Here is a 26,646-nt window from a genome sequence, read left to right on the forward strand (position 1 = left end):
GGAGTCCTTAGAAACTAAGTTGTTATGACCCTTCAGCACGAATGTGTGTTTTATATCTCTGGTGTAAAGATCTAGAGATTGGATGGCTGGGTAATAGGCTAAATCTATTCAACATTGTACTGACTTACCTCCCCACATCACTATGCGCCATTTTATACTCCATGCTGTGCCTCCCCACTGCTTCCCACTTTCACACACTCTTCCCCATTTTAACTGTTCTGGTAGGTGTGGTGTGTGTGGACCTCTTTCTGTGGCTTTCATTTGCATCTCTATGCTGACCAATAACATTTAGGGACTTTCCACAGATGATTGTTAGCATCCTTTTTTTTTTTTTTTTTGACAGACTCACCACGAATGTGGAGACAGATCTGCTGCCTCTGCCCGCACCTGCCCAGCATCACATACCGAAGTGTCGCATTCAGACGTTCTGCTCTATCTACTCTTTACTGGGTTTTAAGAATTCTTTATAACTGAATGTGTGACGAGTGACTGTAATTCTACCATTCAAAAGACTCAAGTAGGAAGATCAGAAGTCCAAGATCACCCTCCTCTATCACAGTGAGCTCAAGGCCAGCCTGGGCTACATGAGATCATGAGTGTCAACCCCCTCCCCAAAAAAAAAGAAGAAAGGAAGGTAACTTACTTAACATTAACATTTTAATTCCTTGCTTTTGTCCTCATGATTCTGTGCAGAGCACAGGCAAACGCTCTGAAAACAGCTTTCTGGCGAAGAGCACATGGATGAAGATTTTCAAACTCACAGGCAGGGGATGTGGCTCGGTGTTTGATCCCAGAGCTGCATACCTAGGCCTGGTGGCACACATCTACAATCCCAGGACTCAGAGGGTAGAAGCAGCAGGAGGATCAAAATTCAAGGTCATCTGAGGCTACCTGAGAGACCTTGCCTCATGGAGGGGGGAAAAGATTTTTAAAGAACAACACTTATTTTGGAAAATCTTTTAGTAATTAAAGCATATATACTAGTATCATTTTATGCTCAAAAGAAGTTGTATTATGGTTACCCATCAAAAATTTAAAATATAACTTGATGTATTTTTCAGCTTACAAAACCTTCTGAAAGGTTCAGTCAAACGAGTGTGCGTTAGTGTGCAGAGGAAAGATCCCAGCTCTGCCAAGAACATAGCCTAACACAAACACTGCAGAGATAAATTTCAATAAATCTTATAAAATAGAAACAAAGGCAAACTGTAAAAGGGATTTATACAAACAAGCCAGTGGGAACACAGCGTATGAGATGGCATGGCCACCACGCAATGCCTGCTCAGTGCAGCACTTGACTTCACTAAACCTACAGCCCAGGCTAACCCGAGACACCTCCTCCTTGTCCTGCCAGCCACACGTGCACACAGACGTGAGAGTTTATATGGGATTTATAGGCACAGAATGTTCGCCATGGAAAACCAAAGATGCAGGAAAACACAAAGGCCCCAAAAGAAACTCTCTAAGCAAGTCCTACTTTCTGAAAGATCTGTTAGTTTTTGGTGGACAGACTCTGAGCCCGCCAGCCCGCCAGCCCACACTCCCTCCTTCCCTCCCTCCCTCGCTCCCTCCCTCCCTAGTCAGTCTCGTGTAGCTCAGGCTAACCTCTATCTCACTATGTTGCTGCAGAAGATAACCCTGCACTTGTGATCTTTCTGAGTGCCTCCACCAGTGACTGAGTTAGAGGCAAATACACCTCTCCCCAGTGCTGGGAACTGAACCCAGGTTTCTTCCATGACGGCAAGCGCTCTAAACTACATCTCCAGCCTCTATTACTTTAGACGGAAACATGGAAAACATTTTTCTATATTTTGAATATATTTGTTAAAAAAACAAGTATTTTCCTCTCTTTTAGTTTTCTCAAAAGAATTTCTTAAAAGTATTTTAGGACTAAAGAAAATGACTTTTTTTTTTTTTTTTTGGTTCTTTTTTTCGGAGCTGGGGACCGAACCCAGGGCCTTGCGCTTCCTAGGCAAGCGCTCTACCACTGAGCTAAATCCCCAACCCCAGAAAATAACATTTTTAAAATGTCCTCGCTGCCAAATACCAAGGGAGCTATAGTGAGTTATTAGAAAACCCAGGAAGAAACCTTTTCAAATTATTATAGTTGTATGTATGTATATATATATATATATATATGTACATATATATACATGCATATATCGTAGTTGTATGTATATGTATATATATATATATATATATATATATATATACATGACACGTGCAGGCACATGCATCTCTGCATGCATGTAGAAGTCAGAGGACAACTTGTGGAGTCCGTCCTCTCCTCCTACATCAGGTGGGGTCCATGCATCCGACTCAGGTACCAACCTGCTCAGCAAGTACCTCTGACCACTGAGTCATCTCCAGCCCAGAATTAAAACTCATACACATTACATAAAATGTAAACCCCAGACACGGCGTTTCCCAGTGTTAGGAACTGTGAGAAGAAGCACTTTACACATACTAAGCAGTCCCTGAGACAGGCAGTGCTGCATTACTAGTTATGAAGGAGGTAACAGAAACAGAGGCTGAGAAATGCCCACCACCGCCCTTGAGTGCTGGGGCCTGAACACTAGGTGAGGGCTGTACCCTAGCAAGGCAGCTCCAGCCTGGGCTTCCTCACTGCAGCTCCAGCCTGGGCTTCCTCACTGCAGCTCCAGCCTGGGCTTCCTCATTGCAGCTCTAGCCTGGGCTTCCTCACTGCAGCTCCAGCCTGGGCTTCCTCACTGCAGCTCTAGCCTGGGCTCTGTTTTTCTTTCCCCTTTTCTAGTTACTGGGGACTTCAAAGAGCGTTTGTTTTGCAGGCTACATCTATCAGTATTTCATCTTGCTAGGATGTAAAACAGAAAGCACTCTAAGTTTTCACATCTAATTAGCTTTTTGCATTTAATTCTGCATTCACATGCTGAAAATGCCATCATGTAGCTTTAGAACAATGTATTTTACACTCATGAGACCATAACGCTAAAAAACAAAAGGTAAACCACATTTTAGAGTTAATATAAACATTTTGATCTTGCACCCTTTGAAAAAGCTCAGGACATTTAAAGCATCCTCAACCACACCCTGAAAGCCACTACTCTTTAGTCTCAGTTGGGGCCTGTCACACAATGATTTAAAGGCATGCTCTGACATTCACAAAACCAAGGTAAGATACCAGCCTAGGTGCCCATCAACAGATAATCAGATAAGAAGCACGTGATCACATTTACATAAACAACAAAGGACCAAGGTGGCTGAGAAGATCGAATATTTACCATGCAAACATGAGCACCTTTAGAAACCTAGTTCATAAAGAACTGTGACTCTAATCCAAGTGATGGGAGGCAGAGACAGGAGAATCCCTATAAACTCTCTGACCAGTTGGTATAGCTGAATAAGAGAGCTCTAGGTTATAAGAGATCTTATTCCAAAAATTCAAAACAAACAAACAAACAAGATGGAAACAAGAAAGATATCCACTGCCAATCTGTGTCTCCATACATATAAACACACACACATATATAAACATCTATAAATATAAACATATATAATATAAACATGTCTATAAATATAAACATATAAACATATATATATATCCCCGACTTTCTCTCTCACACACACACCAGAATTATGTCATCACTAGGTAAACAGATAGAATAGAATAGTGCCATGCTAAGTGAAATAGCCCCAGACTCTAAAAACAAAGCAAAACAAAGCCACCATAGTTCTTCTCCTATGCAGCACCTAGACGTACGTATGCATATGACATAAGAGGACACCTACTATGGGGAGACGAAAGAGTCCAAAGGGAGGGGGATAACAAGGCATTTAGGGAGATAATCATGTTTCCTCTACACACACAACCTAGATGTAACACACATATGCACACATATAACATGATAACAGAAGTGAAGCTATTTGGAGGAGGGAAGGTGCCCAGAGGCGGGGGGGAGGGGGCAAATATGAGTAAAGTCAGTATTTTGATAATGAATAAAAATATGATAATAAACCAATTACTTTGTACACCTACTATAAACATTAATAAAAAAGGAACCCCTCACCCTACAAAAAGCCACATTCTGAGGAACATATTTGTCTAAAAGACACTGTAATTTTTATTTCATTTATTAAAGATCATCATACACGAACTCTACCCAACAGTCACATACACAGAGCGGGGGTTTGAGGACCAGCCCCCCATTCAGTGACACATTCTTCAAGACAGCCACATCAAGAAACTGATAAATAAGTCGTGAGTCTGCCAAATGATAAATGGTGTGAAGAAAACATTCAAGGCTTTACAGTTCTTGGCCAGAGAAGGGCTTACTGAGAAACTAATGCTTAAGCAAAGCTCTACAGGGAGGAAGGCATGAGCAAGTGAGAAGTGTCCCACTTAGGAGTGTATGACAGATTAGCACAGAGCTGAGGTGGCAGCAACACTGAATGAGCCGGCATGTTTGTGTGAAATGAGTGAGTGAGAGGAGCAGCCAGAGCGCTGGAGGACAGAGTGGTGCTCTAGGAGGATCTCTTCAGCACAGCCTGCAGAGAGCCACCAGTAGGTTCTGAGAGGACTTTTAACTTTAAACGGATCAGCAAAGTAACTAGAAATCTAAACAATTTGGGTTTACATGAGGAGGGCTGTTTCGTTGGAGCTTTAAAGTCACATTTTTATTTATTTAGTTCCATTCTGTGCCAGTTAAGGACAAAGGACGACTTGTGGGAGTCAGTTATCTCCTTCAAACATGTGGGTCCCAAAGATCAAAGTCAAGTCATCACGCTTAATGTCTGGTTCTCTTACCCAGTAAGCCATCTTGCCAACACTGTTTGGTCTTTTTTGTGAGAAGGTCTCACACTGTAGCTCAGGCTGGCCTGGAACTACATAGCCTAGGCTAGATCTGAACTGGAACTACATAGCCTAGGCTAGATCTGAACTGGAACTACATAGCCTAGGCTAGATCTGAACTGGAACTACATAGCCTAGGCTAGATCTGAACTTGGGAAACCTCCTCCTGGCCTCCTAAATAGTGGGATCACAGCGATTTAAACCACTAGAACATAGAGATGTGTTCCAGCTCTTACTATGTTTCTTCATGCTTTTGAGTTTCAAGTTTCCTTTATAGAGGTGAAGCATGACCATGGTAATTAAATATTTCACAGGAGAACTATATATTACAGTAGTACGTACTTTTCACTTTTTCATCTCTCTTCATCAGTTTGATTTCTTCTTCTATAACCCTTCTGTGCTCACTCTGCTGCTAACATGTACTCAGTGTCTGCATGACATAAACCAGGCCCCAGACGCTGTGAGCTCAGCCCAACGCTGCCCTTTAGCTTAAGAAGTACAAGGCAAAGAAAGTTGGGATTTTGAGTGTTGGTGGTAGCACAAGGCCTTTAGTATTTTTCCTTGTTATTAAAAAGAAAAAAATTTAAAATAATGCCTGTGGTGTTCATAAAAGTGAGGTTCCAAAAAAGTAAGACTGTATCCAGCTTATCTTTGTTTAATTTGGCACAATTTTTAATGAGGTTGAAATCGTGGCTCAGAGTCTTGACAGCCTGCTTCATCCAGAGAAACAAAAGAGAGGGAGAAAAGAGAAGTGAAGAAGAATTTAAATTCCTTTGATCTGGATCTTAACTCTGAGAGGGCCCAGATGAATCAGTGAGTCAGAGAGAAGGCAGTGAATGTAAGCAGAGCACTGAGGACAACAACTGTCTGTCTGCTACCTGTCTTGTGAGATCATCACTCAGGTCAAAGAAGACAGAGCAAGATGGAGGGCGGAGAGTGGCAGGTCTGTGGCCCTGTGGCCTTACTTCCTAGCAGCAGAAAGTAGGGACCCAGACATCAGGGTTTGTTTGTTTTTTATCTCCTCTGGTCCTCCTTCCCTCCCTCCTTCCCTCCTTTTCTCTCTTGAGTCAGGATCTATCTAGTCCTGGCTGTCCTGGAACTCACTACCTCAGGCTAGCCTCAAACTCCCAAAGATCCACCTGCCTCTGGCTCTCCAGTGCTTGTATTAAAGCCCTGCTTTCACCTTCTCTCTTAACCCGAGAGAGGTACCATCTCTGGGGCCTCACATCTAGTCTCACGCACTGGAAACCTCCGGTATCTCTTTGTAAACACTGTGAAGCAGAAAGGACACTGGGAAGACAGTGAGGACACAAATTCTTCTCCTACCTCTGTCACAAATTAATTACACGACTTCAGGAAATAAACTAACCCCAAAGGCCAATTTCCTCTTTTCAAAAGAAAAAGAAGGCAAGAAAATACCTAGGGTTTCCTCCAAGCTCTACAGTTCCTTAAAAAGAAATCAGGGTGTTTAGAAGTCCACAACGTTGAAAGCACTCAGAGACCTAAGAGTAGGTGACATAGGCTGAAGGCTCTGAGGTTTTGATCCATTCTCTATACTTCTGAGTGGCAGGGATGGGGTGTGTACAGGGTCCTGAGAGGACCATGTACAAAAGTGGGTGGGACCTACTGCTACTGTCCCTGTGCCTTGGCACGCTTCCCCAGCTTTCCTTGAAGGAACTGCTTGCCCCTATTCTGCACATTCTGTTTTAAAATGCACAGTGCAGAAGAAAACTGCCATGATCGAGGAACAAGAAGTCAAAGATATATCTAGGCATTAAGTATAAAGATACCAAAAGAAAAGGAAGTTAATGAACGAAAGAGAAACTTTTTAATTATTTTTTTCAATGTTTAGGTGGTGTAAAACATAAAAAGACCCAAAAGGACATTAAGAGCAAGCTTGTCTCTGTAGCACAACCATTAAGTGTGCTCACATAGGCTATGCTCTGCTTCTTAGGCTGAGGAGTAGGATGCACAGGCTTGAGTCACAGTTTACATATCTACTGCATACCTACACATCCTTTTGCATTTATGGCACAGTCTCAGAATAAGCTCAAAAGAAAACTTGACTGCTTTATGGAACACAAAGTCTCTTCTACTCCAGTCTCCCAGTCTTCTGTCATCCTCTTTCCCTGAGTCAGCCTATGCATGGGCAAGTGTGAGGCCTCGGGGACATACACATGTGCACCAGCAGCAGGAGAAAAAGAGCCAATAGACTCCTTAACTGTAGCCTAGCATGATCAGGCATGTACCATGGGACTCAAGCAGACCTAGGGGCCATCTCACTCCATTCTTTCACAGAAGTCTTCCTCACTGTTATAGAGAAATGAATGGATAGAGTGTTACTGGCTGGAAAAAGGCAGAGGGCTGCCTGCTTGGGGCCATACACACCATCTGCCAGGCCTGAGCCCTAGCACACCCCCATTCTGAAAGACACCAGTCAACCCTGTGGCCCCATCTTACTTATTCCCTTACGGCCAGCTTCAGAAATTCTACAATGTCCATTCAAGTCATTTTCTCATTGTGACAATCTAGACAGATTCCTATGGCAGTGACACAAACTCTAGCCATGGCTTGATTGGACACTGAGGTCCATATAAAAACACACTTCCTCACAGATAGGGCACACTACAAATTCGGAGAGGCAAGAGAATGTCAACTTTGAAAGCCGCAAAGCTTTGGATAATGACTGGCTAAAACAAAGGATTTGTTTATTTATAGAAGAAAAGATTACAAAATACTTTTATAAAAATCTTAACTTAAAGGTTTTGACTATTAGTCAGGAGAACTAAGTCAAACAAAATTCCATCATTCTTGAAAAAATAAATTAGTGTCTATCATGTGCCACCACAGGAACCCACATATAGCTGAGCAATTTGCTCTTAAGAAATGAGTAAGCGGGGGCCGTCCAGGGATGACAGTGGCATGCAACTGCCTGTAACAACAACTCCTGCACTCACAGGGACATGGCCACACAGATACATATACCCATAATTAAAAATAAACCTTTTTCAAAGAAGCTAATGACCTATTCTGGAAGCCACATGTAAGTGATACCTGATGTGCACTGAGGCCACAGGAATGACAGGAGGGAGGGGGATCCTACTGAGACGGGTTTCACAGAAAGGCAGCACACCTGGCAGTGTGGACGAGGTGAACCTTCACTGACTCTAGAATGTCCTACCACAGTCCCCAAGCTCTAAATCCTGAGCGAAACTGTTGCTGAGCACCGAGTACCAAACTTTATATCCAATACCTTAAAATTTTTCACTTCCTTCTGAAGGGTTTAGTTATTTTATGATATGAAAGGCATGTCTCTTAGAAAGCTATGAAGGAACAGATTAACAAGATTCACTGTTTACTGGCATTTCATAGCTGACTCTTTTCATTTCCTATCAAAATGGTGACTGCGCTATTGCTACAATAGGCTTGTGGCTATGGTACTCCAGAACAGAACAGGAAAGTTTCATAAACCCATCTGCGGTGGCTAATATTTAATTTTTTTAAACATTTTCCTAGCGTAAGTAATGGGAAAGTCATCTCTGAATGAGGTTTCTCTGCTTTTATGAACACAGCAAAAAGACAAAGTCCCTTTCTATTGTCTTGTTGGTCGACCCTTGGTCCTACCTGTATCCATGGCCTGTCAATTCACCCACACTTGTCTTACACACTGCTGTCCTTTGAAAGTTTTATGAAGTGGCTGGTATGACAGATGGGTGACCAGCCCTGCCCAACACATGCTGTAGGAAAACCTACTCTGAGACAAGAAATGACAAAGAGCGGTTCTTTCTCTCCCCTTAGAGCTAGGAACACTGAAATTATCTCAGAGGAGGAAGCAGCCTTTAACATGCACTGTGAAATGTTATTGTCTAATATACCTATTAATAAAAGTGATCAAAAAGAAAGAGTTCAAGTATTAAAATCTGCCCCTTGAAGTAAATATGCATTTGCTCACACAGAGCAGGAGACTGGAGCGTAGATGGGAAGAACCCAGTCAGTTTAATGGGGAGCTACTGAGATACCTCATCAAAGACAGATGGGAACACACTCAGATAAACCCACTGTCTGTTTGGAACGCAAAGCTCCTGAGAGGAAAGAGAACCTGAAATACACAGCACATAAGAACAGAAAAATTCATATGATAAATGACTCATTACGGCTGTCTGCAAACCAGGAAGAAGAGAATGGTAGTGGCTCCTTCTTCCCTGGCCCTTCCTGTCCACAGGCACAACCTGTAATGTCTCAGCTGCTGTGTCCCTGGGCCTGAGAACACTCACTCTAAGCACTCCCCGGGGAGAATGGAGACCACCAAGTCAGTGGCTGCATCAGCCCCAGCAAAGAGTTTCAAGCTCGTCTGCATGGGGCCAGGGCCAGGGTAGAGGGTACAAATGCCCCTTGTATGTATCTGTCAGAAACACTGCCGATTACAATTTAGTGGAAGTCTAAAAATAAGAAAGGCAACATTCTCTATTTTTAGATATCTGACTTACAAGTTTTAAAAACACCAAAAGTAAAAGAAACCATTAAAAAAACTATCTGGCATTTTTAAGTGTTTTAAGAGAAGCTTTGAATTAGAAAACTATTTTTAGAGATAGAATTTAAAAAATCCTGCATTCTTTCTGTTAACTGCTTCCCTATCTGTAAAATTTAACCCCAACCGTGTACTTCATCACGAGCGTCCCCACAGATGCTAAAGATGAAATGGGAAGGTTTAACGCGAGAAAGAACAGTGACGGAAACCACAGGACACTTTTGCAGTGACATAAAAAGAGTAGGCTGTAATTAAAGACATACTGTATAGAGCAGAAAAGCAATCTAATTGTCTTTCACTAAAAGCAGTGCCGAAACAGTGATAAAATGGTTAAAGCAAACGAGCAGGTCTCCTAGCTGAGAACTCCTCAGGTCAGTGAGCATCTAACACACAGCCGTGTGTGAGTAACTAGAAAATGCAATTAAAGAAAAACTAAAGACCATGAAACCTGAAAATGAAGCAGTTACAGGACAATTTATGTTAAAGCCTCCCATCTCAGCCCAGTGCTAACACAAATGTATTCAACCATCTTAAAGACGCCTGTGGCAAATGAGCTTTGCAGGAAACAAGGGAATTACCTGACTGCACAGCCATCATTAGCATCTCAGGCTCCAGCAGAGTCATGACGGAGTCCTCACGGAAACAGACCACAAATACAAAAAGTCCAAGTCGCAGGGAAAGTCTAAAAAGGCCACAGCAGGCTTTACAAACTCAGTCCCATGCCTGTGTGCAGAGGAGAACGTGAGACCTCACTGCTCTTCTCCTGGAAGACACCAACTCTCCACCCTTCAGGCAAGGCAAGATGGCCCAGAGTTGAGTGAGTGCAGACAGGAAGCCCAGCGCTCCAGAGAAGACCTGAAGTTCGTGGTTAGAGCAGTGGCTCCTCCCCTCCGGTCCTCTCTAGGGGGAGGGGAGGGGCATAGAAAGACTTCGGAAGACAGATCAAACTGCTTCTTTCTCTTAAAAATGGGAAGACAGGTTTTATTCAAAACTCTACTGGAAGGAACTGTGGGGCTAACACAGTTTAGGACAAGAAAGCAAACATAATCCAAACTCAATCTCATGAAAGAAACACTCGGAGATCAGACACGCATCAACGTATAATACAGATAAACGCATATGCAGCATAACTTTGCTGCGGATTCCAACAGCCTTTTATACGTGGTATTTATAGGCAACAGCTAAGAAAGCTGATTATTTAACTACAGTTCAACTGTTTCCCCACCCCCTCTCCAATTAAAAAATGCTTTGAAAAGCCAGAGCAGTAATCTGTTTCTCACATCTGCCAGTCCTCCTGAAGAGCCCCTCATTGCCCATGGCGTGGGGGGGGATGCTAGCTGTGGATAGACAGAATGCCACAGATAACCTTCCTAAATGCTCTCCGATTGTGCTGGACGTATGGCATACGTGGGAAAAGAGACCCTTTCCTGAAACACCTCAGCCTTTCCTACAACAAGAAGCCGCTTTTCGAAAACAGAATGGACAAGGGTGTGTTGCTTTCCCTAGAGAGGAACCAAACTAAGATCCTTTTCAATTACAGATAGGAATCATTTCATGTGCTCCAATAAAGGTCATTTATCCCTTTTGCAGTTTGTTTTTTATAACTGATACAATAAAATGATATTAAGATGCTTCTGGGCAATTTGATGGACTTTGAATAAATACCAGAAAACCAGGAAGCTGCCGGGCTGTTATCTAGAATTCCTGGCTCTTGCTGGTGAAGCATACTAGGGCAATCTTGGCCCAGAGGATGCCTTAATGCCTATAAAGTCAAACAAGTGGTAAACGAATGAACTCACTGGGAGACTTTTTAAAAGAACAGTTTCACAAAGAGGGCAAGGCATAAAAGAGAAGGCAACACAGACTTGGTGCAGGGAGGTTTTTTGCAAAAGAAAAACTCTTTCTTTCTCACTCCAAGAACATCATGTTTAAGAGCTCAGCTCTATATAGAGCTGAGGCAATGACTCAACAGGCAGTGGAGTGGCAGCCAGTGTGGGCGCACAATGCTTTGGGAGGCAGCAGCATTCTCACGGCCCCCTTCTGGCAACCGAGCTCCAACTGTCATATGAAAAATGAGTGAATTTCAACTGGGGCTGTTTAAGAGTCTGGTCAGAGGTTAGTAACTTTGGGAGAGGCAGCCCTAAAAGGCTGTGTCATCCCTTTGACCCTCTGGAGCTGTACAAAATGCCAGAAGAGGTTGGTTTGTTTTGTTTCCTTCATACCTAGCAAGTTCTCACTCACAGTGCGGTGCTTGGAGGAAATTCTAAGATTTCTGCATAAAGACTGAAAGAAGGGCACAAACTGTCCCCCTCCTGTGCTGGCGCCTCCCTGCCTTAGGAAGCGCTTACAATGCCACACAGTCAGTGTTCTGCCCTCTGGAGACACTGACAGTTATGTGGTGGTGATGGACAGTAAAGGGAACAGCAGGTTTCAGCTGGTTTCACTTATTTACAGCAAATCCTACTCATATGAACTTGGGACAAAAGGGACACAGTAAAGAAAAGCTGTTTTTAAAACCAAAATCTAAACAAATGATTTATTTTTAAATCCCAGAAAATAAGATATTTGCCTAGCAGTTAGATTTTGCTTTTATTGTGATGGCTGCTCTCACTTGTCATCTTGAATACATCTGGAATGAACTTAAAACTCAAATGGCTGGGCACACCCATGAGGGAGTGAAGTAGGAGGATCCACTTCTAATCTGGATCTTAGAGGTAGAGAGATCCACCTCAAATCTGGGCCACACCTTCTGCTGGCAGCGAACACCGAAAAAAGGAAACTTGCTCTCTGCCTGCTTGCACTCACCCTTGCTAGCAAGCCCATTCCTTCACTGGCATTTAGAAGCTACTTCTTCACCAGCTGAGTGAGAGAGACATCAAGCCTCGTGGACTGGAACAACTACGGGATTCTCAAACTGTCCATTGGTGGCCAGCAATTGTTGGACCACAGCCTGTAAGCTATTGGTATAAATTTCCCTTTAGGTAGAGATAGCTGGATGAATAATAGATTCATTCATTCATTCATCCATCCATCCTATAAGTTCTGCTCCTCTAGTGAACCCTGGTACAAACATCTATGCATCCACAGTAGCTATACGAACTTTAGGATAGGCTCCCCAGTTCCAAAGCATTGGATCCAAAGCAGTGAAAGCTTTAGGTCCATATCGGTTGTGTAAATTGGTGATATTTCACAAAAACAACGGAAAGACACTGATAAAGCATACAGGACTGAAGTATACATTCTCTGCATTGGGCTAGAGCCCCAAGGAGACGAAGGACAACCAAATGTGAGGTAAAATAAAAGCTTTGCATCTTTCTAATCATGACATTCTAGCTATCAAGGCAAATTTAACATGATCCACTCTATTAATCCACTAAAGGGGTATGATACTACAAATACTAGCATAGTTCTTAAATGCTTGACACGTTTTAGTAATTTCTTAAAACATTTAAAGAATGTTAAATAACTTTGCATATTACACATAGGTCTCCTTCCTACCTCATCAGATACCAAAATCCCCAAAGGCCTTTGTTCTTCCAGGTCTGGAAGAACCAGCCAGAGCAGTGATACAAACTCAGGACCTAACACCCTGGCAATAAGGCAGAAAAACTGAAAAGTCAAAGGTACCTTGGGCTGCATAGTGAGATTGTGACTTCAAGGAAGAAAATAAAAGAGAGAGAAAAGCAGGCTGGGGGTGGGGGAAGTGGAAGAAGAGCAGCTCAGTCGAGAAAGAAGCTCTTACACTAGATATCCTGTCAGTGCTTTATACTCAGCCCACTTCCTTCAGCACCCCTTAGAGTTCCAAATGGCTCCTCTCTCTGCCCTCTCAGGACACCCTTCCCTTCTTTTACACACTCCCAAGGCAATCTCACCCTTCCCGAACGTGTTAACTTCCAACTAAATTTTAGCCTATGTCTCACATGACCTGTAAGTCTGCGACTACGCCTCTCTACCTAGCTATCTTAATTAAACAGTACGTCCAAAAGCAAAGCTTCTAGTATCGTTACCCTGCACTGCACCCCCCGGCCCCCGCAAGGCATGCCTCTCCCTTTCCCCATTACATAGATCCCAAACCATAAACTTATGCTTCTCCCAACCCTGAACCACTAATGAGTTACAAAATGCAAAATTAGTTACCAAATGTCAGATCTCAGACATTTGGGAAAAGAAAGCTATGGTAGTTTCTACATACACAGGTCAACTGTTAAACTGTTCATAAACACTTGTCCTTGGACCAGAAGGAGGCATGACCATTCCCACGGGTCTGAGGCACTGGGTTCTTGGCATGGCCATGCCAACAACACACATTCAGGACCTAATCTACTCCCCATACAACAGTAACCATCCATCCATCCATCCATCCATCCATCCATCCATCCATCCATCCATCCATTCATAGGCAGGGTCTTAACTCTGTAGCAACCATACTTCGGCCGGGGGCTGGATGACAAGCAGGAGTCACTCGCAGTGCTTCTCCTGCTGACTAAATGGAGGTCAGAGGGTGACTTGCAGGGCTTTGTAGGGATCATCTCAGGCAGCAGGTGCGCTCAGCAGCCCCTGGGTAAACCCCTAACTGTGCTGTTCCTGTGCTCTCTTCCTGTATTAAGGCAGTCCTTGTTACCAACTGACTCTTGGCTGTCATTCATCTTTTTCTGCTTTATCTTACTCATTTAAATTTGTTAACTTTATTTTTTAATGAATATGCGAGAGTGCACCACACATGTGCAGATGCCCCTTGGCCAGGAGTTTGATCTGTTATCCTAACATCTTGTGTTTTTTCCTTTTAGAAGAATTATCAATGTTTGTAAATGAATCGGTTTATATAACTTATTTAATCTCTCTCTCTGCCTAACTATAAGTTAGACAATGAGATCCTCATTTATCTCGATTATTCTCTAATACTTTAGAACTCAGTTGAAAGAGTCCTGGAATAAATGTTTCAACACTAAAATGGTCAAGCACTTTAAGTCAATATCTCTGTAAAAAGTAGAAAATGTTTTAAATACCCAACTGAGGAGAGATAAAAAAACATTTAACAGAGTATGAAAAACCTCAGGCCACAAGGCTAATGCAGCTACAAAGCAGGACACATGACACACAAGTCAGCAGTGATGGGGGTGGACCTATGAGGAGCCGGGGTTTTGTTTCTACTGTTTATCTTTTTGGAGTAGGGGGTTCTGTCTGGTATCTGTTCACTAGGAGCCAGGCTTAACATCTGATGAACAAGATGGAAAACTGATTATCTTTAAGACTGGGATAAAGTAGTTTTAGGAAAGTCTCTAAGTCACTTTATAAATAGTCATTTAAAGAATCTTAAGATTTGGACATTTTCAAGTGAGACTAAATCTGAAAAAGCTTTGAGATTTCCCGAGGAACATAGTTTTAAAACTCTCTTTTCTTTACCCAAGAAAATATTATAATTTAGATCTGAAACTGCCCACTCAAGATTTTTACTTCTCTCAAGGATTAATTAGTACCTCCTGTACAGCACTGCAGTGCGGAAGCACACAGGCGTCCCTCACAGGGAACACAGACAAGATTGTCCCTTTCTCCCCTGGCAGTAAAAAACATGCAAACAGAAATGAGGACTTCTTACATCACTCACAAAGAGAAGGAAAAGCCACATGGAAGGGAGTAAATATAACCTTTTCCCGCCCATTCTCTCCTGTACCTTCCTTCACACAGCTCTCCCCACCCCACCCAGCACCCTAGAAAGCAGACCAGACTAATCTTTCAGGAAAATACTTGGGATCAGCTAGCAAAAGGGACTCAAAGAAAAGGGAACATTTGCAACAGTATTTAATGTAAGAAGCATCTAAAGGGAAATGGAGGGCCCAGGCTACAACTAGCATGCAGGGCCCAGGTTCAATTCTCAGGGCCACAAAAATAGGGTAAAGTGAATGGAACAAAACACATGTACGAAATGAGAAATTATAATCCCCACACAGGAAATTATAGAACTGCATACAGAAGCACTGATATACCAGAGAATATAGTCTCAGGACAATAACCTAAAAATACAATTCTCCTAGTTTACAGACAACATAATTTTAACCAAACCCCTACAGAAATATTGAAATTCATAAGGAAATGTAAAAAAACAAGCACAGATGAGAAATTCACTCTTGGAACAGAACAAGGTAGGAGTTGATTCTCTCATGTAACATGGTTTATTCCAGTTAGCATAATTCAAATTGTGAGAAATACTGTCCATCCTTGGTATATCATGAGATATTCTTGCACACATAGAACAAGATACATAAAACATCAACAGTCTAGGAATGACACAGATATCGACACAAGGAATCTATCTATCTATCTATCTATCTATCTATCTATCTATCTATCCATCCATCCATCCATCCATCCATCCATCCCCATCCATCCACCCACCCGTCCATCCATCTACTTACCTATTTTTTATCTATCTATTGAAACAGCATTTCTCTGTGGAGCCCTGACTGCCCTGGAACTGCCTCTGTACACCAGGTTAGCCTCAAACTCAAAAGATTCCTGGGCCTCTTCCTTCTAAGTGCTAGGATTAAAGGCACGTGTGACCACACCCATCTTGTGGACCAGATTAACAAGATATGTGTGTGAGGGAAACAGAAACATATCTTTCTGTTGTCCAATAGTTATCCATGGGAGCATGTAATACCAGCAATGAAAATGGATAAATCACAGACGTACACAAGATGAGGAAAAGAGGAATAAAAATCCTTTCAGTCATATATGTTTAGCTAACCGATATATTATTTAGAAATGAATAGTAAAGAAGATTATAGTGTATTCATTCACTGGGTGCCAAAGCCTCTGGGGCTCGAGCCAGGATTGGCACACTGCGGAGAAGACTTCCCAGGTTTCTCTAGTGGATGGACACTGCGTCCTTTTAGACCTAGATGCTCAGATTGAGAGTAGATTCAGAGTGCTCTGAAAACACAGACCATGGACTTTTCTTATCAACTGTTTTCAAGTTAGGCTATCAAGGTCTAGGTAAAGCAAAGGCACTAAGGTAGTGGTCCTCAACCGTGGGTCATGACCCCTCTGAGGGTCACATATCAGATACCCTCCATGTCAGGTATTTACATTAAGGTTCATAACAGCAGCAAAATCACAGTTATGAAGGAGCAACGAATAATTTATGGCTGGGGGTCACCACAGCACGAGAAACTGTATTAAAGGGTTGCAGAATCAGGAAGGTTGAGAACATCTGACCTAAGGAAACCAACTCTTCAGGAAACAGGTACCAGGAGCTTGACTACCAACTACCCTTGAGGATGCCTTCTAACCCACAGCTCTTCCACGTAAGATAAAAGTAAAGCAGATCTGAGAATGCAATGGTCTCACTTCTCCACACACAGGACAGCTGTGTGCACTTCAGACTGTCCAGACTTCCTCTGTTCTAGAGTGACACACGGCCTTGCATCACAGTCGCTTGGGGATTTTCCACTTCTGCTCCTGCCTTGACCTCCTTCAAAGGTGTAGGCAGGAGGACCGATAAGGCCAGCCCAGTTCATGAGATGAGATCTAGTGTAACTCCCATTTCTCGCCCTCTAAAACTGTCGATGGTAGAGGCTGGGGAGACCAGAGGTTGAGCACACCCGCTCCTTCTCTTAGGTACAGCTGTTCTCTTGCCAAGGCAACTCTGACAGAATAGGCATTTAACTGGGGCTTCCTCACAGTCTCAGAAATCTAGTCCATTATCATCACAGTGGGAAACACTGGGCACCTCCCAATCCTTCTTAAGTAGTGCCACTCCCTGATGACTAAACACTCAAATACAGGAGCCCAAGGGGGCCATTCTTATTCAAACCACCACGGGCTCTTCCCCAGACCCAGCACTGACACAGCTGCTCACAACCATCCACAACTCCAGTTTCAAAGGATCTGATAGGCCTCTTCCGGCCTCCGCAGGTACCAGGCAAAACACTCATACACATAAAATAAAAATAAATCCTTAAAAAGGCAGTGATAGACTCTAAGAGGAGGACAAATAGGTTTCATCAAAAAACTCTATTATGTATTTTAATATCTTTTTAGAGAAAAAGTATCTCTTTTCTTGCCATTATTTTGTTTGCAGAAACTAAATAAATTTAAAATTATGGGAAACTTAAAGGGTAAGAGCAGCCAAAACAATTTAAGAAACAGAGAAAGACCATCCTAATAGAGAAAGAAGACTGATTAAAACAATGCTATCGGGGCTGGGGATTTAGCTCAGTGGTAGAGCGCTTACCTAGGAAGCGCAAGGCCCTGGGTTCGGTCCCCAGCTCCGAAAAAAAGAACCAAAAAAAAAAAAAAAAAAAAAAAAAAAAAAAAAACAATGCTATCAACACAGAAGGTAGATGTAAGGCTGGTATGTTGACGGAAAATTACACACTAAGAGACTAGATCAGAAAACATGTATCATTATAGCTCATAAGATAAATGTTAAATATCTATTATTAAATTATATTATTAAATATTAAATGTTAATTTCTTCTACAAACACAGGCTGTAGAAGAATACATAGTTTCTGACCTAACAATGGTTCAACTTACAATTTTTTGACTTTATGGTGATGCAAAAGCAGACCAATGCCATCGGCCTCTTTTGAGAATCTACTGGCTTTAAGCTGGGCCACCCTGCCCAGTTGTAAACTCAGGAAGTGTCGTGGGCCTGAGTGAAGTGGGGCTGTGTGCTAGGGAGGTTTCGTTATATTATGGATTTGGCTATGAAATGCTCCTGACAGGCTCATGTGCCTGGCACCTAGTCCTCAGCTGGGGATGCTACTTTGATGATGACCAGCTAGGATTTGCTCAACTGATGAACCAGTGGACAGAATGGTTGGAATCAACAGAGCAGCAGGAAGGCAAATTAAAGCAGCCTCAACAACTACAGTAGGAAATGCTAAACTCCTAAATTAAGCTACATTTTTTTCCTAAAACATTTATTTATTATGCACAGTGTTCTGCCTGCATATATGTCTGGACGCCAGAAGAGGGCACCAGATTCCATTACAGATGGTTGTGAGCCACCGTGTGGTTGCTGGGAATTGAACTCAGGACCTCTGGAAATGTAGTCAGTGCTCTCAACCTCTAAGCCATCTCTCCAGCCCCCAAACTAAGCTATTTAAAATAAGATAAATAAAGTTATGAATATAATAAATATTTTCTTTATTATATATAAATAATAAACACATAATAAATAAAATAAGCTATTCCTCTATTTTATAAGAAATATTAAAACAAAAAACCAGATGTGAAGTGAGGCAAGGATCTGTAATCATAAACAAGGGAACTCTGGTTCAAAGCAAGCAATACAGAAATTTCTTAAGGACTCACCATTCTTCCGCTCACTAAGTGGAGGCAAATTGGGGTTCCTCCCAGGATGGAGGCCCAGAGTCAGCTCGGGCTGCAGGGACAGCTCCTGCAGTTCATTGGCAACAGCTTCGCTCTGGGGGCTGGGGGCCGCAGACAGAGACAGGAGCACCGGTTCCTCATCATTTTCGCCAGCCCCTCCTCCGTCCAGCCCATTCACAGCAATGACGGAAGGGGGCAGGCACACCACACTGGAGAAATCCACCTTGGCTTTCGTGATGGTAACCTAGAAATTGGAAAAGAAAACACAAAGTTTAGATGTTACAATGAAGAAATGAACCACTGACCATACACAGAATACAAATGTCTAGGTTACAGACCCAGGATGTTATCAACAGGCTCGGAAGTTTAAGGCAACACCTCTCTACACAGTTCAGGTGAAGCTCAAACCTGTAATGCTCCCGCCTCAGCCTCCTGGATGTTTGGATTATAAGTGTGCACTGCTGCAACCAGTTTAAGAGGTTTTTGTAAAGTGATTGGGGATGGTTATTAAGCTCCTAGAGTTTAATAATTTAATTTCAAGTTAGCTTCTCAGAAGGACAACATACAGTTAAATAAAAGCAACACACACGTGCGCGCGCACGGACACACACACACACACACACACACACACACACACACACACACACACACACAGGCACGCACACACACCAGGTTAAAAGGAAATGCTAACCAAGGAGACATAGCTGTGAAATAATTATTACCTTCCAACTACTAAGCAAAAGCATCCTGAGAAATAACAGACTGGGCAGCCAATGGTAAGTCAGTGCACACTGCATTATCACACCCAGGATAGGGAAGTAAACGTCTTTGTAAAGAAGTGCAGAGATGTCTGTCTGGGGATGGGTATTGGAGTTAGTCAACCGTTATATGGGTTCCCAACCACAGAACCCAGAACTAGTGTATTACGCATAGCACTCCCACAAACATGGCGAATGTCCCTAAGTCTGTTGGACTTTCTGCATGACACGTGGCAAGTACCGGCCCCACAAAGTGACGGTGCAGAAGGGTAAGCCAGGAGCAAAGTGGCCACGGTGGGCGGACTGAATCTATCTTCCAAAACTGGCTAAAACTGCAAAGGCTGGGCTGAGGCTGGAGTGCGTGGAGCTGACCACAGATCTAAAAGAAGGCTGGCTATTCAAGGGATCCGGCAATGGGGCTGGGGATTTAGCTCAGTGGTAGAGCGCTTACCTAGGAAGCGCAAGGCCCTGGGTTAGGTCCCCAGCTCCGGAAAAAAAAAAAAAAAAAAAAAGAACCGGCATTTTGAAGAAAGGATCAAGTGATCAAGTCCTAAAGTGATGTTGTTATGAAAACAATAAAAGCAAGAGCTTTTACTTAAAAACCAAACAAAAGGGGCTGGGGATTTAGCTCAGTGGTAGAGCGCTTACCTAGGAAGCGCAAGGCCCTGGGTTCGGTCCCCAGCTCCAAAAAAAAGAACAAAAAAAAAAAACAAAAACAAAAACAAAACTTCTTACAGAATTGAAATGTCTTTAAAATGATAAAGAATAAAAAACAACAACAAGCGTTTTAATGTCAAAGAGCCTGGCTAAGCAGTGGTTCACGCCTGTAGCCCCAGCACTAAGAGCCTGAGACAGGAGGATCACTAAGCCCAGGACCACATTGAGCAACAAAGAAAAATCTTCTAACCCAGTCTCCAACAAATATCAAACACAGTGAGTAAATAAACAAGAACCAAGAACTGGCTAGGGACACAGCTGAGTGACAGAGCACTTACCAGCATGCATGCCCAAGTCGCTGGGTTCAGTCAGTACCGCAAAAACAGCAGAACCAAAACAGAACCCAAAACAGAACAGGCAACACAGACAGCCTGCAAGCATTTCCAACAATGAGCCTTGGTGCTTGCATCAGCTAAGAACACATGCATTCTCGAACGGTGGTGGGGAACACCTTTATTCCCAGCACTCAGGAGGCAGAGGCAGTCAGTCCGAAGTCAGCCTGGTTTAGAAAGTGAGTTCCAGGACAGCCAGGACTACAAAGAAACCCTGTCGTTCCCGTCCCCCGACCCCCCGCACCACCACCACCAAAAATATAAAAATAGAGTACACGTCTTCTCCGAATAGTATGCGTTATTAAAAATCACTTTATAAAGCACTGTTGACTCTAAAATTTTTAAAAGATATGAAAGCATAGGAATTATGTTAAAACACAAGAAATTTTTGTTTGCTTAACCTATTAAAGTTTTAATGTTTTCTTCCCCAGATTTTTACATATTTTAAAGTCTGATTAAATTGTATATATTTACCATGTACACATTATGCCTTGAAGCACATAGACATTATAAAATGATTGTTGGCTTTCTGATAGATTCCAAGTGTTTCTAGAATACTTATATTGTTTTTTCTTTTTAATGAAAAGGTTAGGTTTAAGTCTAGGAAGGGAAACCAGTGTTCCCTTGAGGCCACAGTGAAGACTTTGGAAACCAGTAAAGTCCTAGACAGCCTCCAAACTACAAAGGGCACTGAAAACTAAAAGACCACATTCTACCCTACCTTCAAGCCACAGTGCACTGTTGTCGGGATTCCTTCACTGGGGGTAAGGAGACAAAACCACCAACCCCTCCTGACAGGGCACAGAAACCTGTATTGACACAGTAGTGTAACTGTATTGGTTCTCCAACTTTGACTCGCTGGACTCACAGAGCTTGGGCGAGGGGTTGATTCCTCAGAGCAGCCTCACTACTGGAAATTCTCACACCAGCATGGGTGACTTCCCCGAGCTGCGCACACGGGAGCCTGCCCATTCAGTTAGCCCTCTGTCATCTACACACAGGCACTTCACAAAGACTGTGGAGGCACATGCATTAGGGGGTAACTGTAACTGGCCAGGAGGTGTAGGATGGGACAGACTCTCACCCCTCCCATGAGGGATCATCCACAGTCAGCAGAGTGGTCTTGAAGGTTGGGATGACAGCTGTGCTCTCAGATCAGTGCTGCACACACAGTAAGATCAGCTGTGGTTCCGTACTGACAGGTGTCTCTGCCTGCTCACAAGTACGAAATGGACCGAAAAGGTAAGAGATGAGAGCAGCAAGGACATAATTATGCAGATAACATAATTAAAAGTAAAGCTTAAGTGTGCTGGCACACGACTTCATTCCAGCACTCGGGAGGCAGAAGCAGGTAGACCTCTTGAGTTCCTGGCCAGCTTGGTTTACACAGTGAGTCCTGCCCAGGCAGAGATGTACAGTGAATCTCCCCAGAACAAACAAAGCTAAGACGGGAGTTAATTTGATGTGTTTTAGTTGTTTTATATATGAAAGCAGCATTCTAGGCCAAAATCTCTGCTCAGAAAACCCTGGGGACAAACTAGAAGGGCTCAGCACTTGCTGCCCTTCAGGGGATCTGAGTTCAGTTCCCAGTCTGAACAGTTCTCAGAATGAGAATGGAGGTCCATAACCATGTTACTCCAGTTCCAGGATTCTAGGACCCTCTTCTGACCTACACTGGCCCTTGCATGCATAAACACATGCAAGCAAACACTCATACACATAAAATACTTACTTTTATGTGTATGGATAATTTGTCTGTATGGATGTCTGTGCACCAAATGCCCATGGGGGCCAACAGAGGGGGTTGGATCCCCTGAGTCTAGAGTTATAGACAATTGTGAGTCACTATGTGGGTGCTGGAAATGGAAGCCAGGTTCCCTGGGAAAACAGCCAGTGCTCTTCACTAATGATTATCTCTCCAGCCTCAAAATAAATATCTTTTTTAATTGGGGAAAAGGTTGAGGGATAGGAGTGAGATGAAATATAATGGCATATTTTAATAAATATGTCGTAGTGAAACCCAGTACTTTATATGCTAACTTATGAAATTTAAGTCCTGGTGTCACAGGGCTGGCAATGAGCAGCCAGTCATGGTGACAGCTGACAGACTCAAAGTAATCAATTCCTTACTGCAAAACAAGATTACAGTAAGAGCTTTTCCCACCTCAGCACACAATTTTCCTACCATAGAGACATTCTCCCTGAGTCAATCTGGACCACCACACAGAGGGAAACACAAGAGCATTTTCCTTTACAAGCCAGTGCGAGGTCCATCAGAGCATGCAGATGCATACCTGTAGTGCCATTTCCTAAAGAGGCTGAGGTAGCAGTGAGACTAGCCTGGGCATCTCAGGAAGTCACCACCTCTTTAAAAGTGCGCAAACTGATGTGGTGGCACACGTCTTTAATTCCAGCACTCAGGAAGCAGGTGGATCTTTTTGAGTTCAAGGCTAGCCTAGTCTACATAGTGAATTCCAGGACAGCCTGGGCTATCTATTTAGAGATCCTGTTTCAATAAACAAATACACAAATGAAGACTAATGAGACAACTCAACAGGGAAGAACGTTTGTCAAGCATAGGTAACGACAGTGTTCAATCCTTGGACTCCAGAGAGAGACAACTACCAAGTTGCCCTCTAAGCTCCATACTTGGGCTGTGGCATGTGCATACACATAACAATATAGAACAAGAATTTGAATACATAAATATGTAAGATCTGAGAAGATAGCTTGGTAGGTAAAAGTGCTCGCTATGCAAGCCTGACTGAGTTTAGAACCCCTGAACCAGCATAAAAGATGGTATAAATATAGGAGCACAAGAGTTAGTAATGCTAGCACCCCCTACAGGCCTGTGTAGCAGGCCTGTTAACCTGGCTTCCAGAGTGATCAAGATATCATATCTCAAGTAGAAAAGAAGACTAAACGCACTGGTTGCCTTCTGATCTCCCCAAGCCCAGTCCAACACCCACACCGTGGATGACTCTATTGCACAGTCATTATCCAGAACAGCTTCTAGCAGCTGGGCCAGTAACTGGCATCCTGACCGGGTTGCAAGGGCAATAAAGCCAGGTCATGGCTAGAGCTACCTTTCGGTTCTGTTACCTCAGGCTCGGGTCAGGCAAAGGTTGGCAAGACTGAAGCAAGAGGCTTAACAGCGGGCCTCCATTCCATTCATTCAGTTGACATTTTTTTTTTTTTTGGTTCTTTTTTTCGGAGCTGGGGATCAAACCCAGGGCCTTGCGCTTCCTAGGCAAGTGCTCTACCACTGAGCTAAATCCCCAACCCCCATTCAGTTGACATTTAATGCAGTTCTATAGTGTCTATGGGGCTGAGGATACAGAATACACTAAAACATTGATTCTGAAAGTGAGGAAACAGACGTGTAAACAGAGCCTGGAAAGCCCCGGGACTATTGTGGTGAAGGTGCCCATGGGGCATGGTGGAGGCACACCCCCCTACCAAGAGCATGCATGCCTACTTACATATATACTCTTGTCACATACATACACACACTTAAAAATGAATACAAGTAATTTCACTGCGAGATACAGTGCCGTGTGCCTATGAACAGTTCAAGAGGCTAAGGCAATATGCCACTTGAGCCTAGAGGTTCAAGGTCGACTTGGGCAAAATAACATTACCTACAGCACCTTCCTGAAATGGAGTGGGGGCAGGGAGATGAGCAAGCCACGGAGCACAAGGGTCAACTCATTATTCACTGAGCTTCAAAAAGTAAAATCACAGTTTTCAAAGTGTTTACTTCTCACTGATGAAGAACCGCTCTCCCCCTGAAATGATTAGAAAATTAACAGCACTGCTGGGATTCTGAGCTTTGATACGGTGTGTTACTAGTCCCAACATGCAACAAGGATCCATCCTGTGACATCGTGAGTTTTTCCTAATGAAACATGATGATAAACTTTGGCATCCCTGTCCCGAAAAACTTGGAATTACTCAAAAGAGAAGTGAGGGTCAGTTTGCTTTTTTTTTTTTTTTTAAACGAGATGGGAGGTAAGGGTGTGGCTATGCTACCTGTGGGCCTTGAAGTCAACCCTCCTGATTCGGCCTCTTAAGCAGCTTACATCGCAGGTGTGTGACAACACCCCAGCTAGTTTTTCATATGAGAGCCATACAGTTGTGACGTAATCCGTAGAACACAAGTTACTAATGAAGGTTGTCAAGTTTTGTTGTGACTGGGGTCATGACTGTGCCTTTTTACTGTGTAGAATAAAAGGAACAGCAAATTCAAAGATTGTTAACAAGGTTCTGTTCAGGGTTAGTGTTAGTATTTTGTGTTTCTTTTTTTCTCTCTTTAAACAGGGTCTCATGTTTCAAACGCTGGCCTCAGATTTGCTGTGTGGAAGAGACGACCCATGAACTGCTGGTCCTTCTCTGCAGTGCTGGGATTATAGGTCTACACCACCGCCAACAGTTTTATGCAGTACTTGGAGATCAAACCCAGGGCTTCCTGAATGCCTGGGAAGCACTCTACCCAGTGACCCAAATTCTCAGCTTTCTTAATTCCCACCCCCATTTAGTAGCTTAATCATGGATTAAGGGCCATATCTATGTGTGCGGGGGTGGGGAGGTGGGGCTGGTGATGATGCACACCTTTAATCCAGCACTCAGGAGGCAGAAGCAGGTGAATCTCTGTCTGAGTTTGAAGTAAGCCTGGTCTACAGAGATCCAGAACAGCCAAGGATATTACACAGAGGAACTCTGTTCTGAAAAACAAAACAATCCACATTTATAGAACCATTTTTTTAAATGAAATTACCTAATCGCTTAAATTTGTACATGGGTACTTTGTTATTGTGTGAATTGAGTAAATGATATGCTATGGTGGCATCCTCTCAGGTTTCATGACACATTCTCTAAAATGCCCTTATTAGTGTAAAGAGAATCTCTTATCAGCAATACCGGTCACTAAGAAAGCTTATGGCCAATGAACTGAGGCAGAAAATAGGAGGTGGGACATCCAGCAGGGATAGAAAGAATTCTGGGAAATAGAGACCCGGAAGATTCCCCCAGATTGCTGATGAGACAGCAGGTAACTAGCAGGTAACTGAACCCAGGACAGAATGAAGGGGAGACTTGCCCTGGAAAGCTGAGGAGACAGATGTAAGGAGACAAGGAAAAGAGACCTGTCACGTAGCTAAACCCAGGTCAGAATAAAAGGGATAAGAGGTTAAGAGCTCGTCAGAGATAAGCTGAAGCTTATGGTCTAGGTATTTATTAATAAATAAATAATCTCAGTGTCTTTATTGTTGGGAACTAATTGCCCAGAAGAAAAAAAATGATTTTTTTTTACACATTAGAAAAAAACACAGTAACATTCCTTTAAAAAAAAAAAGAATTATTTATTATATGTATACTCAGACACACCAGAAGAAAACATCAGGTCTTACTATAGATGGTTGTGAGCCACCATGTGGTTGCTGGGAACTGAACTCAGGACCTATGGAAGAGCAGTCAGTGCTCTTAACCACTGAGCCGTCTCTGCAGCCCCCACAGTTACATTCTTTCACAAGGGCCACGGGACAGCAAGATTGGATGGAAGTTGACAACACAAGAGGATAGCACAAGCTGCTGAGGCTGAGTCGTAAGGAAACCTTCCCCGCTTTGTGTATGATGCTTGATAACATAAACATACCTGTCTACGTGTGTGCATGTGCGCCGCCTGCAAGTGGTGCAGGGGAGGTGAGAAGGGATCAAATCCCCTAGAACTGCAGTAAAGAATGTTTGTGAACCACCAGGTGGGTGTCGGGAACCAAACCCAGATTCTCTGCAGGAGTGGCCAGCGCTCTTACCAGAAGCCATCTCTTTAGCTCCCTTGATAATGTTCTTATACTTAAGGTTTTCTAATCACTCTTATTTAGTTGTCTGTGGAGAGGGGCACAAGCCACAGTGCACTTGTGGTGGTCAGAGGACAATGTTGGAGTCAGTTCTCTCTTGCCACCATATGGAATCCTGGGATTAAACTCAGGTTGTCAGGCTCATTAGCAAGTGCCTTTATCTACCAAGTCAGCACCCTGGCCCCATTTAAAAGTTTACATATGATTCTAGGATCTAGAGAAATGGCTCAGTGGTTAAGAATGCTGTGGTCGTCTGAAAGAGAATGGCCCGCATAGGCTCATAGATTTAA

General features: G+C 43.1%; 1 protein-coding gene across 1 annotated transcript in view; it reads right to left on the reverse strand.

Moving 5' to 3' along the window:
• Window positions 1-26,646, reverse strand: part of Mrtfa (myocardin related transcription factor A) — a 170,244-nt gene that overhangs the window by 86,083 nt on the left and 57,515 nt on the right. Inside the window, 1 exon segment of the mRNA NM_001401049.1 lies at window positions 18,677-18,938. Coding sequence (NP_001387978.1) covers window positions 18,677-18,917 — 241 coding nt within the window. The 5' untranslated portion in view covers window positions 18,918-18,938.

This window comes from Rattus norvegicus, chromosome 7 (genome assembly GCF_021556685.1).
Source record: "Rattus norvegicus strain SHRSP/BbbUtx chromosome 7, alternate assembly SHRSP_T2T, whole genome shotgun sequence".
Classification (NCBI taxonomy): domain Eukaryota; kingdom Metazoa; phylum Chordata; class Mammalia; order Rodentia; family Muridae; genus Rattus; species Rattus norvegicus.